The 18,228-nt window shown below is 35.1% G+C and overlaps 1 protein-coding gene across 1 annotated transcript; it reads left to right on the top strand.

Moving 5' to 3' along the window:
- The first annotated feature begins 7,898 nt into the window (after nt 1-7,898).
- LOC145662153 (uncharacterized) lies at nt 7,899-11,922 on the top strand. The gene is made up of 2 exons (XM_081727490.1): nt 7,899-9,187; nt 9,522-11,922. Exon 2 carries the CDS (start codon nt 9,646-9,648, stop codon nt 10,432-10,434), a length of 789 nt encoding a protein of 262 aa, XP_081583616.1. The 5' UTR covers nt 7,899-9,187; nt 9,522-9,645; the 3' UTR covers nt 10,435-11,922.
- Nucleotides 11,923-18,228: the final 6,306 nt, after the last annotated feature.

The following is an 18,228-nucleotide window of genomic DNA, read 5'->3' as shown; positions in this document are numbered from 1 at the left end:
GAAAACCGAAAATGAAATCTTTATAAGTTTTGCGTCCTACGATTATGCCGGCTAGGCTAAGGGATACAATGATGATGAGAAATGAATGAAACTATGGAATGAAACAAGTGGGAGGAAACGGGAGAACCCGAGAAGCCCACACGCACGGTGTAAAATCGAAAATCAAGTGCGATATGTATGGGTAAATTATCAGAGCGTTAAGATGAGAACAATAAAACATGAAATGCTAAAAAAAAAAAAACACTAGTTTCCTCTCTTATTAACAGATGTTCTTACATTAAAAAGAACAAGAAGAAAAAGAACTATATATGCACACACTGATAATAGTGTCCCAATAATAATTTTGTTTGCTGAACCTCTCTTGCAGAAGAGGGAAAAATGTTCTTTTACTGTCTTAGAAATATTATCGGTCTATATTAATAGGGATAATAATTTGCAGTAATTAACTTTCAGAGGAGAGATGGTTATGGCGTGCAGAATATAAAATGAAATGAAATCTTTGAGTTTTACGTCCCAGGGTTATGCCAGCTAGGCTAAAGGAGATGGTGATCATGAGAAATGAAAGAAATGGTGGAATGAAGAAAGTGAGAGGAAACGGGAGATCTCCGAGGAAACGCACGCACACGGTGTTTGTCCACTACAAAGTTCACCTAACGCGAGCTGGGATCGAACCAGGGACTCATCCATTACAGGTGAAAGCTCTAACACTGAGCCACAGCGGCCCCAGGCGTGCAGGATAAGGCGGATTTTCATGCCCGCGTTAGAACGGAAGCATCACATGTAGCGTATTCACCGTAAATTATTTTCGTTTTCATACATCCGTGCGTGTATTGCGCCAAATTACTACTCCCTAGCTAATGCGCATGCGTAAAATAGAAAGTTTGCGACTTCCGCCATGTTAGTCAGTGAATACAATAGTGTACGCGCGCTACCTCCGTCAGAATTGAACAAATTTCTACTCTGACGCGAGTGTAGCGCGCCATCTCCGATGCGTGATTTCATTGGCTGTTTAGCACAATCGCTCGCAACTCACGGAGGTAAAGGACACATGAAAATCCGCCTATAGTCTAATGTTGTAACAAGAGTGGAGTATTGTATAAGAAAGAAAGAGTAATACAATTATACAAAAAATAACAAACGTTTTGGCTTAAAGAGTTCAAAGGCTCATCGTAGCAAAAAACAAACATTTCCATTAGATTTTAACCTGTGAAAAGTCAATGTACCATGTTAGTTATCAACCATCATTCAAAGATAATGTATTGTCCGGAAGCTTTCTCTTTCGCCAAGCTAATAGTCTTCTTCTAGGCTCTTTGAATAGGACTTAATGATTTGGTGCGTATTTCCCATACAAGCAATGTGTCATGCTTATCTTATACGTATTAACTTTACTATTTCTATAACACTCGGTGACCTGTAGTTGTTGTGAAATAAAAAAAAAAAAAAAACTTTTATAGTGTTTTAATTCACCTGAATATATGTCTTTTTTCCTCCAAATATTTTTATCAGCATTTTATTTTCGAAACCCCACAGTTTCCGTTCTTGTATTCGTGTTAGGAATCAACTTCCACATTCATACAAAATTGGGGAAATTGAGCTCTTATTGATTTGAATGTTTTCGATATTTGTTAAGACAATAACATCTTTTACAGTAGGGTAAACTTTAGTACATATATAATATGCAATATTTTCCTACAAGACAAAACTTAAAAAACAGCTATTGTTTGTTACTCGGCGTTGATAGCTAAAAAGGAACAGTAGTGCTTTCTCAACATCAGGTGCGAGCGAATTGACGTACGGATTTAGAACGATTCTGTTTATTAGAAAAGCTTCCCTCCCTGTGAAGGTCAACGAATTGCTTTCCCCTTCTGCAGTGGTAAGTGATGGGAGGTAGGGGAGTTTCCTATCAGGTTGCCTGGAACAGACTTTAGTAATCTGCCCCCTTATGGTCTACATATTTAAAAAATGTTTCTTATCTCTTACATAAGTCATAAAAGTAAAGCAGTATCCAAATCTCAAGACTCTTAATACTGTTTAGAATTTCAAGATTCTGTTACGCGTTAATGAATGTCACTCTTATTGCATTATGTTTTAATATAAAACCTCAGAGTCGTACGTAAGTTTAATGATACATGTGACGGAAAATAATCACTTTATAAATATTTCACTTCACTTCCCTCCTCTTCACACACATGACTGCTTCGGAAAAGGTGTATGGCAATATTTATAAATTTCTCTAAATTATAGAAAGTTCTATATATTAATAATAATGTCAACAGTTCACAAAAAAATCTCTATAACAGGATATAACAAGTAGAATTTTATTTGCTTTCTGATGCTATTTTTCAGTAATAATTATAGGTGATGAAATTACTAAGTGTTCAAACTAACCATATAAGATGCTTTTAAAGTCCCACTGGATTTGAAAGCATTATGAAAACCCCAATTAGATAGTTGCATCAACATGAAATGATTGTAAAACATACTTATCTTCAAATTTTGGCCAAGATGCAGTTTTTTGATACTAGATATCCAACTAAGCTCCACTGTCATCCAGGGCCGGCGCTAGCAGTTTTGCCGCCCTGGGCGGTACTTTCACATGCCGCCCCTTTAACCCGCAACCTTACTTTGACAGAAAACATTCAAGTGTCACGAAAAAGTAGGATGCTCCGTTTAAAAACATGTATGAAATGGAAAAGTAAACAAAAAATTGAACTATCTCTCTCGAATGATTACGTAATATTTAAATGACCCCATATATAATACAATATTCAGTATGCTTGATTTCGCTGTATACCTGTGGTATACAGCAGTGCATACAGAAAATAAAATTTTTAAAAAAGTGCATTAGTCACAACTAAGAGTTTTAATTTTTAAACTTATTTTACATCAAAAGGTGTTTCCAATAGTGTTGATTGATTGAGTTGATTTTTAGTTTAGCGTCCCATTTGCCAGCGAGGCTATATGAGACGTGCACCTACTGATTAACGTGGAATCCGAACCACATGAGCTCCCGCCGGGAATCGAACCCGGGTCTCCCACGCCAAAGGTGTTTCCAATAGAGTATGGAGCATGAAAATAATAGTGAATCAGCTATTACGGCAAAACTAAGTGATTGGCCTAAGCCTTATGATGTACTAGAAAACAATAGTGATACATGAATTTAACATACGTTAATTGAAAGAAACTTTTCTTGCTTTGATATGAGCAAATTTCTGTATAACATTCGCGTAGTCCAATGTATCAGCCAATTCGTGTTCTATTGATATTATCGCTAGGCCACTCAAGCGTGTTTCAAACATTTAAGACGTAGATAGTTTTTAATAAGCTTAAGTTTCGAAAACCTTCTTTCTCTACTTGCCACGGTTACCGGTAAGGTTAACAAAATCCTAAGTGCAACACTAACATTGAGAGTAAAGTCGTGTTCCTTAATTAATTTTAAAGTTTCTATTGTTGAACTTTTACGCTTAACTATAGCGGATAACACTTTTAGTTCGTCTTTCAAATCACTGGGGTTAATATCTTTTGATTCTTCGTGAGTTTAAATGCCGGCAAGTCCAGTACCTTTTCAGACAAAAGTTCAGGTGACATATCTTTAAGATTACTTATATCGTAATGAATATCGAAATACTCGATGTGATGTTTAAGTTGCTCAAACTTTTCTCTTAAAGCAAACACAATCACGTCTAGAACTTTGTAATAAAAATCGCTCTTGTATCTTGTTTGTGGATCTTCAATAGCTTCATCCTCTGCCTCGTACTAAAATTGTCTCTTCCTCTTTCGACTTCGAGCTTGCACTGTATTATCTATCCGTGGGTCATCCATGTCTAATGTTGATGACAACCCCATCATATCAACTAAGTAAACTGATTGAAACTTTGCATCATTTCTGCTCTTCTCAAAGTATTCAGATATATTGTCAAGAAACCCCAACTGCATCCAACACACGAGAATCAGTGCTTTGGAGACTTTTCTTACTATGTTTATGTGGTGTAAAAAATCATACCAAATGACTAGTGAGTAAAGGAAAGGAAAGTTATGCAGCTGGTTTGCTATACACAGAGCATCGACGGCGACCATTCTATCTGCTCTATTGCTATTACTTATTTGAAGTAACGCATCATAAACTTTCCCTGTTTGATACGAGGAACTCGTGTCTGAATGGAGTCAGAGCATTAATTCGGCTCTCGCATCTTGTGGTGCTCAATGGTTTTAAAGTGAGACTGCTAATATGTTCCTTTAGTATGGCCCAATGTTGAACCGATGCAGAAAAAAAATCTAACTACTTTAGCTATACAAATATGGAACGGCGTACTGAAGTGTTGTGGCTGCATCATTAACGACAAGGTTTAGTGAATGACTATTGGAAAGAACATAGAAGACTCGGGAATTTATTTCTAAAATTTTCTTCTGAATACCTGAATGTTTGCTTTTCATATTGGAAACATTGTCATATCCTTGGCCCCTTATGTCTTCGACAGGAATGTTAATTTCCTTTATATGTTTAATTATTACTTCTGTCAGTCCTAGACTAGTGGTGTCTGTTACCGCTACGAAACCAAGAAAGTGTTCTCAAACTTTTACAGGACATTCTCCATTACTGTATGTAATTTGTACATGAACGATTATTGTCATTATTGCCAGAAATATCTGGCGTACAGCCTAGTATTATACTATTATATTTTGCAACTCTCAACAAAGACAGCATTTTACTTTTTATTTGTTCACTAAGAATCTGAATGATTCCAGTTTGGACATCTTTTCCTAAGTAATGGTGGTATTTATTTGGTCCTCCCATGGGTCTCAAGTGGGAGTGTACCTTCTGCATACTTGGACTGGAGCGTTAGAACATTGTTGAATAGAAAAACATATAAAATATACCTTGATAATCTTGTCCACCCTACCTGAAAATCTTATCTATGTTGCTGCAAGGGAAATATTGAAGATATCTGTTTAATAATTGAAAATGAGGAAAAATGCTCTGAATTTCCTGAGTGAGTATTTTCCTAAATGTGAGTGAAGCAAATTCAATTATATTCTCAGATGAACACAGTTTTACTTTTCCATGTCGGCCAATTATGAAGCATTATATTTTGATAGTATTCTTTTCCTTTTCAATTTTTGCCGCCCATTAGACTTGCCGCCCTGGGCGGTGGCACGGCTCGACCCCCCCTCGCGCCGGCCCTGGTGTCATCCAAACATTTTTGCAATTGTTTCTAGGATCCCAAAAGTTGTGTTGATGATCTCCATTTTAAATGTCCTGGACAATCATACGATTTTCTCTTTTAGATCTTTATATATACACACAACCGCCTCCTCTGATTGATCTACTTCCATGCTAGAAGCAAGTAGTGCTACGGGTTTTATCACCAACTCTTGTAATTTCTTAAACATAAACTAAAGAACATGAAGAAATTCTTAAGTCACTTTTTAATGCTACTGTCCCAAAGCTCTCTTTCAGATCTTTAGAAACTCTCTACGCACTTCATCACATGATCTTAATTTAGCAAATTACACGATACCTATGACCAGCGGCACAAAGCTGTCTTCAACACTGGGAGGGGACAAGTAAGACTTTTTTTAACCGACGTTCAAAGTATTCATGAAGCAGTCTTGGGAAATAACGTAACGGAACTAACGCGTTACTTGTAACGCGTTACTTTTCAAGTAACGTTTCCTAGTAACGCGTTACATTTTTCCCAAAGTAACTGTAACGGTAACGCGTTACAAATTTTTAAGTAACGTAACTAGTTTGCGTTACTTTTTTCGCGTTACTCTTCGGACAGGTAACCATAATAAATTATATTTTTTCGGAAACAAGTGTTTCTTTCCTGTAAGTGAATTTCTCAAAATGGAACAATGGAGCATGAAGTACGTATGTCAATAACTGACAGTCACCGACACACATAAAAACAGATAAGATCATTGTGCCACTTGCTGTTTTTGGAAGATGAGGACAACCTCAGGGAAACCATGTGTACTGATTGCAAGCATCTGGAAGATTTTGTCATAGATGTTGACAGCTCCAAATCAGTATATTCAGTGAGTGAACTACGAATGCAATGACACCGGTAGTCTATTTTACTTTTATTGTTTTTTTTTTTTTTTTTTAAGTTGGAGAACGAAAATTTTTTACCGTTCGAATGTTTGAAAGAACATTCTTAAGGTGAGGATGATGGTGGACAGAATTTAAAAGTAAAGTGTCTGAAGTACCCCGGCGGGAAGTGTTTACCGGTATAAGCAACTAGGGTGCCATAATTAACGATAATGGAGTTAATATGAATAAACTGTTCTGATGAGCAGACCTACTTTATCACTAGAAAATAGTTTGTTGATGGTATGTAATATTGGAGTTCTTTCAGATCAGTTCGCGTATCCTAGAGTCTCGTTGATTATATAGTTTGGAACAACTAACTTTGAAAAGCATGTATCGATTTTAGAGTTACTGGCAAATGTTGATTTATACCCAGTTCACGTGTTATCATTTTATTAGTTGTAGTGTAATGCTTCTCTATATTCTGTATTTTTCATTTTACATAACAACTAACTAACTAACTCTATGGCCTATGGAACCCGGAGGTTCAATGCCGCGTTCACAATAGCTCTCTACTGACTTCTATCCGTAGCTAACTGCATCCAGTTTCTATTTTGTATTCCAATCTCAGCGAGATCCATCTTAATATTGTCACCCCATCTGCGCCTAGGTCTTCCTAATGGTCGTTTTCCGATGGGGCTTCCAGTCAAGACTTTGAAAGCGTTTCTACTTTCTTCCATTCAAGCTACATGACCTGCCCACCTAAGCCTACTACACTTGACGACCCTAACAATGTTGGGTAAACCGTATAAATTATGTAGTTCCTCGTTATGAAGTTTCCGCCATTCCCCATTCACATTCCTCTTGGGTCCGAATATTGTTCTCAAGATCCTGTTCTCAAATACTTTCAGTCTATGTTCTTCTCTCAGAGTAAGCGACCATGTTTCGCAACCGTACAGAACTTTACATAACAACATTGTTATTACTATATAATTAGTTTAACAGAATAATAATAAGCAACCATTTTTTGTAACGCATAGGGATGGGCACGAGTCGAGCTAAAACTCGACTCGACTCGACTCGAATTCAAATCGAGTTTCGAGTCGAGTCAAAGGTAATTTTCTCGAGTCGAGTTCCGAGCCGATTTAGTGCTTTTGACGTCGAGTTTGAGTCAAATCGAGTTTCATAAATGGCTCGTTTTAACTCTTTCGAAATCATGGCCTGATTACACTGGGAAGTGAAAGCCATGAGAAATGTAAGCAGTAATATTAATACTTTTAGTGTTGCTCACGAGAGGGGATACTCCTCATATCGTCTCGATAACTAGACCACAAGAGATTTTTATAACGAGCTCAGTTCGGCTTGGCTCAACTGAAGTAGATTGGGGGCATCTAGTACACTAACCTTGAATTTGCTTTGTGTACTTTTCTGACATGGTAGCACTTGGTAATGCACGTTTTAAAAAAATGGATACACCCTTTTTTCCCGCATATTAATGACACATAATGTATGCAGGTGCGGCCGGAGGTAACATGACACATAATAAATGGTTTCCGGTCAAAAGAAATGTTAATTGGACAAGCAGAATATAGAAAAAACCTTTTCGGAAATAAAATATGCAGATCACACACGTAGAACAAGGTAATTCATTAATATTCAGCACATGTAACGCGACAGCTGCTGCTGGAGAACATTCTAGAAATTTGGATCGTTGGTATGAGTGAAAGAAAGCACTAGAAGCTTCCAGATCTTTTTAATTTATTATTGTTGGAATAGGGGAAAGAACACACTCGAACCTTCTGGAAACATTGAAGGGTATAAAAAATACTGATGCATTTGCATGATGTGTATATTTAGAAAGAATACAGCAGGAACATCAAGTGTTAACTTTGCGAAGAAGATATTTTACTACTAGGAGAGATTGGAAGATTGGTAAGTAATAACGTTGTAGTTTTCTTGTATTATACTTGTTTACTTTTATATGGGAAAGGGACATATTGTAATTGTTGGGAGTATAAGGGGGACGGAACTGTTTGGTTTTATCGGGAATTAATTGCGGATTTTCCGGCATTGAAAATGATATGACTCGGTGTACTTTTATGGAATTATAATGTGACTAAGATATAGTATAATGTAATATGGAGGGTAGAGGGAATCATCATTAATGATTGCACCGGGAATCGAACCAGAGCTTTTCCACGTGAAAAGCCGTACGACAAACACTTTGCTTAGCAGATGTTGTTACTTATATGTAGCTATGAATTGTGTAAGACATAACAGGTATATAAAAATATATTGTACAGAAAGTTAGCAGAATGCGCCCCGGGACTCGAATTACTATTCTCCCACGTGGAGAACCGTACGACAAACATTTTGCTTGCAGTGCGAACTTGTTACTTATATATAGTTATGAATTGTGTAAGACATAACAGGTATATATGAATTATATTGTACAGGAAGTTAGCAGAATGCGCCCCCGGGAATCGAATGAGTATTCTCCCAGGTGGAGAACCGTACGCTAAATTTTATGCTTGCAGTGTGAACTTGTTACTTATATATAGCTATGAATTGTGTATGACATAACAGGTATATATAAATTATATTGTACAGAAAGTTACCAGAATGCGCCCCCGGGAATCGAACCAGAACTCTTCCACGTGAAAGCCGTACGACAAACATTTTGCTTAGCAGATGTTGTTACTTATATGTAGCTATGAATTGTGTAAGATATAACAGGTATATATAAATTATATTGTACAGAAAGTTAGCAGAATGCACCCCGGGAATCGAACCAGGGCTATCCTACGTGGAGAACCGCACGCTTGCTTGCACTGTAGACTTTTTTTTAGTTATAAATGCTATATTTTTACTGTGTATGAACAAACTTATATTGGATAGGTAGTTAACAGAATTTGCATTGCGAATCGAACCATGGCTCTCTTACATGCAAAGCCAATATGGTTGGGAACGTTATTGTTACGTTGAATATCATATTTGTAATTTGAAAAGTTGTAATACGGTAACTAATTGCATTTTTTCTTTTTGTTTTAGGTGCTGAAGCAAATAATAAAGTGATAGGAGCGAGAAAAAGCAGAGAGCACGAAAGGCGTGGATTTGAATTGAATTATCACTTAAACAGAGATAAATTAATATTCGGTAAGTATTATTATTATTATTATTATTATTATTATTATTATTATTATTATTATTATTATTATTATTATTATTATTATTGTAAACTTTTGTGTTTTATTTCATAAACGCTAGTGTAACAATGAGGATATATGGCGACAGAACGTTTAACGTTACCGCAGATTGAACTTAAGGGTTTTTCATGTTGAAAGCTAATGCAATAAAAAGAGACCCGAGATTGTTTGAACATATTACCCAGGACGAAATGTAGTAGTGAAGTTGAAAGGGAACTTATATTTTGTAATTGGAAGTCGTAATACATCAAATAACTAATTCTTAATTTCTTTTATTGTTTTAGGTGGTGAAGGAAATAAAAAATCTTAATAGAAACACTGGAGAACAAACCTTATTTTCCTGAATTGTTTGCTGTTGAAATATAGAGGTGCTTTTAGTGAAAAGGAGTTATAGATTGCTTTTAAAGCATGGATTCAATGAAACCGTTGGATCTTAGTACAAGAGGTGAAAGTGATCTCGCAGAATCATCATCTTTGCCGGGAACAGAGGTTTTATCCCAACCGCTGGTGATCCCGCACTTTCCGCCATTGGAAACAGAAGTTACCCCGGCCAACTTGGATGTATTACCGGGAACAGAATTTTCATCCCAACCGGTGGTGAGCCCGCAATCTCCGCCACTGGAAACAGAAGTTACCCCGGCCAACTTTGATGTATTGACGTTTTTATCGGGGACATCCCAACCGGTGGTGAGCCCACAATCTCCGCCACTGGAAACAGAAGTTTTTCCGTTACTTGATGTTGAAAACGAAATAGAAGAATATCCCCCTACACCTTCACCAACAGTGAGTAATTCCCCGGTGCAGAATTGGGAGTTGGAAGAATTTTTGAAGTTACCATGTGAGTGTACTGTGGAACGTACATCATTGGATTGTATAAAAGAGTGTATAATATATTGGAAACCAGACGATATTTGTATTTGTATTGCATGCGGTTTTTTGGAAGGTGGACAGTTAAAGCATGATTGTTTGATGTTGGATACGGAATGTCTTGAACGGAAAGCTATAGAAACCATAACAAAAGTTGAGGTTCGTAAAGAATTATTATCAATTTACAGAAAAAAGCATGGACATTTGTTTTTGATTACATGGAACTTTATTGAACGTTTCCGAGATCTTGTGTGTGACTTTGAATACAGGCCCACTCTATTAAAAATTTTACTAGAAAAAGATTTTGGGAAATATAGTGATATGGTGTAAAAAAATGTACAAAAGTACGATAAAAGTAAGCTTAGTGTGAGTAAAAGATTTTTATATTGAAGCAGAGTGTAGAATATATTGCCAATAACAATAAGACAAATATATATTTTTGCATTTATGTATTTTATTATAATGGAATATAAGTTTATGGAGTATATTTGGAAAATAATAGAACATACATCATGATGTTATATTAACGAATTATTTCTTGGAAAAGATTTATTTTGTATTGCCTTGAAACATATTATTAAACAGAGAATTCGAATAAAATATTATTTGATTGTAATATAAGACACAGAATGCATAGAACACTTTATTAAATGTAAGGGAAAAAATGTGTTTTACACATGCGCAGAAGCTTTTATTGTAGGTATATAAATAGATGTATCACACTTGAAAAAAGTATTTATGTGTTTTGTTTTTGCTGAAGAGCAGACAAATGAGTAACATGGAGACTGTTTATGTTTCACCTAGAGAAAAAGAAATTCAGCGTGAAAACGAAAAACCTATACTGTTAATTCACCCGTCTGACCCCGATTTGCCAGATGAATTACGTGATAAAGTGAGAATCATATATCCATCACAAGAAATAGAAGAAGTGTATTATTTTAGACGCTATAATAGATATAATGATGAAATACTCCCGGAAAGTGATGATGATGACAGTGTTTTAAATATTAACTGTTTTGAACTGGAAGCTAATGACTGTGAGTGTACTAGTGAAACTATTAGTGATACATGTGTTATACAATTATTTAATGAGTACACACCAAATTCTGTATTATTATGTAAAGCATGTGTTGAACATAATGAAAATGAAAAAGATCACAACTGTTTGCTGCAGTATGATTACGAATTATTACAAAAGGTGTGGACGATCTTAATTAAACGTGAAATGAGAGAGAAAATCTATAAACTTTATTTAAAGAAACATTTTAAAGGTTATAATATTAAGAACACTTATACTTTGGAGAAAAAATTTAATCTGGTATATGAATACATTACAGAGTGTGATTGTTATATCAAAGAAATAGTAGAAATGTTTTTAGAGAAAGATAAACAATTATTTAATTCTGTAAATGAACACTGAGACACTGTAGCATATGCATTTGATTGTGTATGAATAGAAGAACATATTTAACCTCATATATATATATTAGGGCTAAATACTTTGATGTAAGTTGAGAAATTACAAATTGTTACAGAGAATTGAACTGTTATCTATATTATTTTATAATTGGATCAATTTGTAGTATTGTAATATTAAGAATTTAATAGATTACAAACATTGGACTAACACATGTAAATAATAGCTAGAGCTAAAATACTGAATTACTGGCAACTGAATTGTCAGTGAGAGTAATGTATTTTAAAGAAATAAACTGATATTAGAAAAAATAATCTTAGTTGTTTGTATGCTATATGAAGAAACTAGTGTTTAAGAAGAATATGGTAGGAAACTGAAACTATTTAATACTTTATTTTAGATTTTTTAGAGACATTACCAACGTAAGTAAATGATGAACTATTGTCGATTGAACGGGAATCACTGAGGTTGATACCTTGTGTTTAGTTTATGATATGAAGACTTTAACATTCTTGTTTACACAGTTACTTTTAAATGAATACTACATATAATCTTGTATGCAGAATGGATTGAATTAAGGGCATATTTACGCGAGGGATTCATTGGATGCGGACCACATTTAAAACTTTATAACCCAACAAACATTTCAACACTTTCTTAAGAGAATTATGGTTGCAGTAGGAGAGAAATGTGTGATATACTGTAGAAAACTCGATGTTACAGTACCCTTGTACTCTTTATGTCTTATAAAAAGAAGTTAGTGTACTCTTTTGCTGAGAATATAGATGACAATATTGTAAAATTACGTGTCGTTTTATTGCAACTAGAATAATGTTACTTCAATAATGCTTAAACGCAGTCACTGTTAGTGCAGAATCCGCCCTCCAACAATTTTCAGGATGTGCAGACCCTTACTTGGTATATGGTGTTAAAAAGAATAAACATTGTACGGTAACCTCTTGAAACTTGTAGACCCACAGTGAAGTATAGTCGGATATGGGGGAGGGCACGGTGACTCAGTGGTAGAAGAGATTTTGATGTTTGTGATTTAAAAACCGAGCAAGTGAACTTTGTGGTGGACAACATTTCTTTTCTCCTGGTACTTCCATTTCCTACATTTATTTATTGGCTTAAATAGCTTATCCGATCTTTCTTTCTTGTAATAGAATCGTTGCAAGGCTATGATCATACCTTATAATTATTATTAAATAATCCTTATTGAAGGTTTAATTTACTTCATGATTTCTTTGGAACAATAAACATTTTTTGCTTGAGATGGATTGTTTTTTCAGGGAGGAAATGTTAGAATCATGAGAACTTGCTTACATGCTGTGTGCCAAACATAATAAGCCCTTGGCGGGCTAAGATCGAACCATGGACCCATCACGCGCCAGAGGTGAACGATTTGAAGGCGATGAAGAATATTTTATAATCCCACAGTAGTATTAATAATTGTTTGAGATTCTTAGTATACTATGTGATACACAGGTTACACGAATTTTATTTTGTTTTTTGAACTAATGTTTAAGAGGACCAGAAGGATAGATTTCAAGAACCACCTATGGTTCAAGGATTACAGTTTTAATTTTACAGCTTTATACACATGCATTCAAAATTATATGGCCATTAGATGGTTGTATAAGATTCTTGTTGGAGTTGATTTGATTTGAGTTTAACGTCTCTTTTCATCAGCGAAGCTATATGAGACGTGGACCTACTGATTAACGTGGAATCCGAACCACATGAGCTCCCGCCGGGAATCGAACCTGGGTAGACTTTTGTTGGAATAAATGTTTTCGCTGGAACCTTTTTTAAAATTTAATGTAAAACTTTAAACATAATGAAGAAAATAAGAACAAACTGAGGTGAAATAAACGTGAAAACTCTCACCGTGCAAAAGAATTAAGGAAAACAGCCTCTGTTTTCAAGCTGAGACTATCCATGGTTGAGATTGACCACCAAATATAACGATTATTTTTCTCAGATGATGAGTTTGTATGCTTATGCCAGTAGCTAAAACTGGAAAAGTGAACCAGGTAGTGTTTGCAAAATGTATCTCCTCACGTTCAAGTCTATCAATTCGCTGACGACACAGCATTTCTAACAACGGCTCGTACTATCCAACGTATCAACAGACTAATGCAGCCAACCATCAACACATTTGTCCACTGGTGTGACTTAATCTCAGAACATGTGCAATTGTGATGGACAAAAATTCCATGGGTAGTAGGGCTGGTGGACAACAACAGCTTCACGAAACATCTGTTGGTTTTAAAATTAACGATACATGAACTTTCAAAAGACGAAATGTTTCTTTATCTGGACTGTTAATACTTTTTTGAAATTTCATCGGAACAAGCATTCAACTTAAACTAAAATAAACGAACGAACTATCTAGTTGCATTATAGGAGGGCGATACAGGTGTGGATGAAAAGTTTATGTATTGATTTTTGAATACGAGTTGTGTGCGAGTAATTCAATTTTATTTAACTTTTAATATTAGAGATTATTTTATACGACCATTTAATATTTTATTATTTCTTATACATATTCGCTTTCATCATTTGTCCATTGTAATGTTAGTAGAAAAAATGTTTTATTTAACAACATGAGCACGAAAACCTACAAGAAAAATATTAGACAACATTCATAATTATCACTGTACGGAATACTTCTTTAAATGGAAACAGTTTGATCCATTGGTAGAGTGCACCCATCCGGCACGAAGATCCCTAGTTCAATCCCAAGACCGTGACAATTTGTGATGGACAACACCCTGTGGATATTCTCGGGGTTCTCCATTTCCTACCACTTTCTTCATATTCAACATTTTTACAATCATTAACCATTCAACGTTGCCTACTTGTAAAATGTCTCGAGTAGATGAGTATATAAGACTCATGCCAGAACAAAATGTTTTCTCTTTGCTTTCAAGCCAGAAAAAAAGCAGAGACTCATATCTACTTGCCAGAATGAGTGTTTTCGCTTTGCTCTCAAGCCAGAAAAGAAGAAACTCGTATCCACGAAGTGAAATTTCTCGAGTTGCTACTTGCCAAATTTCACAAGTTTCGTGGATACGAGTTTCTTCTTCTCTCGGTTCGGCTCGATAGTAAATGAGCTATGAGCCGAGCTGCTCGAGTCGTTGACAATTCTAAACCCGGGCCGAGCAGTTTTGAACGTATGTGGTCAGCGCTTTATAACTTTTAACAATGTTTTGCTCGAGCCCGAATATTTCGTGTTTATACACAGTTTTGTTATACTAAGTAAATAAATAAATAATAGTAATAATAGTAAGTTGTAGTAGTATCATTGATAATAATTATATTGTCTATATAGGATACTTGAAGAGAGTACTTGAAACTACACACAGTATTTGGCTCGACTCGACTCGAAACTCGACCCAAATTCGAGTCAGCTTGGAGGAAATTTTTTGAGCCGAGTTCTCGAGTCGAGCTCAAAGATGTCTGTTTCGAGTCGAGTCGAGTTTCAAACAAAACTTGCTCGAACTCGAGTAACGCAGTATGGCATTTTAGTCAGTGTTACATTATATGAAAATTTTCATATAGCTGTCAAGTAAGAATTTGTTCTTGTATCTACATAAAGAGATTCAGAACGTGCAATAATAATAATAATAATAATAATAATAATAATAATAATAATAATAATAATAATAATAATAATAATAATAATAATAATAATAATAATAATAATAATTATTATTATTATTATTATTATTATTATTATTATTATTATTATTATTATTATTATTATTATTATCGTGGTAGTAGTAGTAGTACCGAAAATTGAAGTAATACAATTTTTTTTTCAGATATTCAAACTTTTGCACCAAAAAGTAACGCGTTACTAACGCGTTACTTTCGAGGTAGGGTAACAGTTACTTTTGGGGGGCAGGTAACGCGTTAGTAACGCGTTACATTTTAAGGGAAAGTAAAGTAACTTGTAACGCGTTACATTTTTACAAGTAACTTACCCAACACAGTCATGAAGTTAAAAAACAATGCTGTGGAGGATCAGAGCAGAGTTGTCTTCAACATTGGGAGGCCGGCAGATTTGAGGCTTATTCTGGGGGAACATCAATTTCATCTCACTTTCCTTTGTGGCAATCGGACACAAATCATGACATTTCCCCCAAAAAACACATTTCAAATCGGATTATTGGGGGGAGGAGCAGTCTCCCAGGTCCAAGATTGGAGGGGACGTCCCCCTCATCACCCCGGGATTTGCGCCAGTGCCTATGACTACTGCTGAACCTTTACAATTTTATAATAAATTGGCTACTCTTTGTTACACTATTGTCAAATCCAAAATGTTGAGTTCTAACTCTCACCTTGCAAGTTATTTCATGTAGATGCGACTCTCCGTTTGGAGCCCGTGAATTAACTAACTCAAAACCCGGAGGTTAAATGCCGCGTGCTAACTGGATCCAGTTTCTACTTTGTATTTCTATTTCTGCGAGATCTATCTTAATATTGTTCTCCCATCTGCACCTAGGTCTTCCTAATGATCATTTTCCGATTGAATTTCCAGTTAAAATTTTGAAAGCGTTGCTACTTTCTTTCAGTCTGGCACATGAGCTGCCCACTTGAGCCTCCTAGACTTGATCCTAATCTTAACAGTGTTTACTAAACGGTATAAATTGGGCAGTTCATCATTATGAAGTTTCCGCCATTTCCCATTCCCGTTCCTCTTGGAACCGAATATTCGTCTTAGGATTTTATTTTCAAATACTTTCAGTCTGCGTTCTTCTCCTACAGTAAACGATCATGTTTCGCAACTATACAGCACACCAGAAATTATTATTGTTTTATATATGGTATTTTAAACTTCAAGTTCATCGGTAGAATTCGCGAAGACAAAAGATTTTTAACTGAATAATAATACGAATTCCCTGTTTTCAGTCGACATTCAATTTCTTTGTGGATATAACTTGGTCTGTTTATATTGATCCTAGATATTTGAAAGTATCCACTTTGTCGAAAGTGTTATTTGATATTTGGACGTATCAGTAACTTGCAGTATGACGATTCCGGCACATTTCCATGTATTTAGTTTTCTTTCCATTTACTTTTAAACCTATGTACCTGCAAGCGTTTAATAAAATTTCTGCATTTCTTGCTATTATCAAGTAAACCAAGAGAAGATAATTTTTGTCAGGTTATTAGAATAACACAGTCTATTCTCCTGTCATCCCCTATCAGATTTAAATAATCTGAATACCCCACAACTTGGTGAATAGTATTCAGCCTATTCAGCTCTAGGTCCTGGTTGCTATGTTTGATTTTCTTTATAACGTATTCCAGAACAAAGTTAAATAATAATGGTGACAACACATCTTTTTGTATCAGGCCATTCTCGACATGAAAGTCCATGGACAAGTTTTGGAATCCATTACACTATTTGGACTTTCAAAACGTAAATACAATGAAACCCCAATGATAAGAAGATAATAGTAAACACTAATTTATTACCGAACGAGTTCGTTTTATGTCCAGATATTTACACCTTTAGATTGAAATTTGATGTTTAATTGTCCAAGTATTTTGAAATGATTACCATGTTGCGTCAGATTTAATTTTGTTCAAAAGAAATTATGCCCTCTCAGCATGATTTGGAACATCTAAGACACAGAAATAAGTGATTTACATTAACTTCAACAACTACATTTCCTAATCGCCATATAAATAAGTTCCGCAATTCGGTTTTATATCCGGTATCAAGACAATCCAGTCAGGATTGTAATCCAACTCTCGAAGATCTTATTTTATAACTATCCTTCCTTGTTTTTCCTGATGTATCATTTTTGGTTATAAGATAACAATCTCCTTCTCAAGAACTCCCAACTAAAACCCTATATACCACATAACTCATCTCATGCAGGCGATGTGTTCCGTGTATTGGCATATTCGGACACATTCCCTGTATTAGACACGTGTAAGATTCGGTTACACGTGTAAGATTCGTGTAAAGTCCGACATACTATGAAGCTTTATATTGTGCAACTTTCAATAAGGATCCAGTATTGAAACCTATCGCTCTTGGTTAAGACTGAGGGAAATAAAACCAATTTTTAGGACGATCAATCCATACATTTAAAAAAAAATCTCGCTACCTCTGACCGTTTTGCTTTGATATCGATCAATAGGCAGACGAACAGAGACATTCTAAAAGATTTCCAGTGCTTATGCTATGCATAGCAAAGTTTGGAATTCTAGTATTGGGCCTATCTGGTGGGCTAATGCTCTACCATTGGTATTCTTAAATTTGGAGCAACAACGTATACTTAATCTATTCATCCATTGCTTTCAGAATTTATAATCACTCTGTAGAAGCAAAAATAACATGTAATGTGTGGCTTAGATTTTTTGATTCGTAAGAGAATGAGTCATTAAAACAGCTATAAATTATAATTTCCTTTGCTGAGCCATCAGGAAGTGCAATATAACAGAAGCAAGATTCAGCAGTTGCCTTTGTCCCCTTCTTTTGCGTAAGGGGATGAATAATATTTTTGTTAATAGACTTCCTTCAGAAAAATTACCCAAGGACAAATTACCTATTGCTTCTTTCTCTCTTCACAATGATTAAATTAGATACGTATATCTTTGAAATAAATATATTTAAGAATATGCATTTAATATAGAATAATTATATATGTAGAGTTACGCAAATCAATAAATATATAAATAAA

The sequence above is a fragment of the Thermobia domestica genome, chromosome 10 (assembly GCF_964235325.1).
Source record: "Thermobia domestica chromosome 10, izTheDome1.hap1.1, whole genome shotgun sequence".
Classification (NCBI taxonomy): Eukaryota; Metazoa; Arthropoda; class Insecta; order Zygentoma; family Lepismatidae; genus Thermobia; species Thermobia domestica.
This window is presented reverse-complemented; position numbering and strand designations above follow the sequence as displayed.

Excerpts from the sequence above, each read along its gene's own strand:
- LOC145662153 (XM_081727490.1), top strand. The coding sequence starts at position 9,646 with ATGGATTCAATGAAACCGTTGGATCTTAGTACAAGAGGTGAAAGTGAT.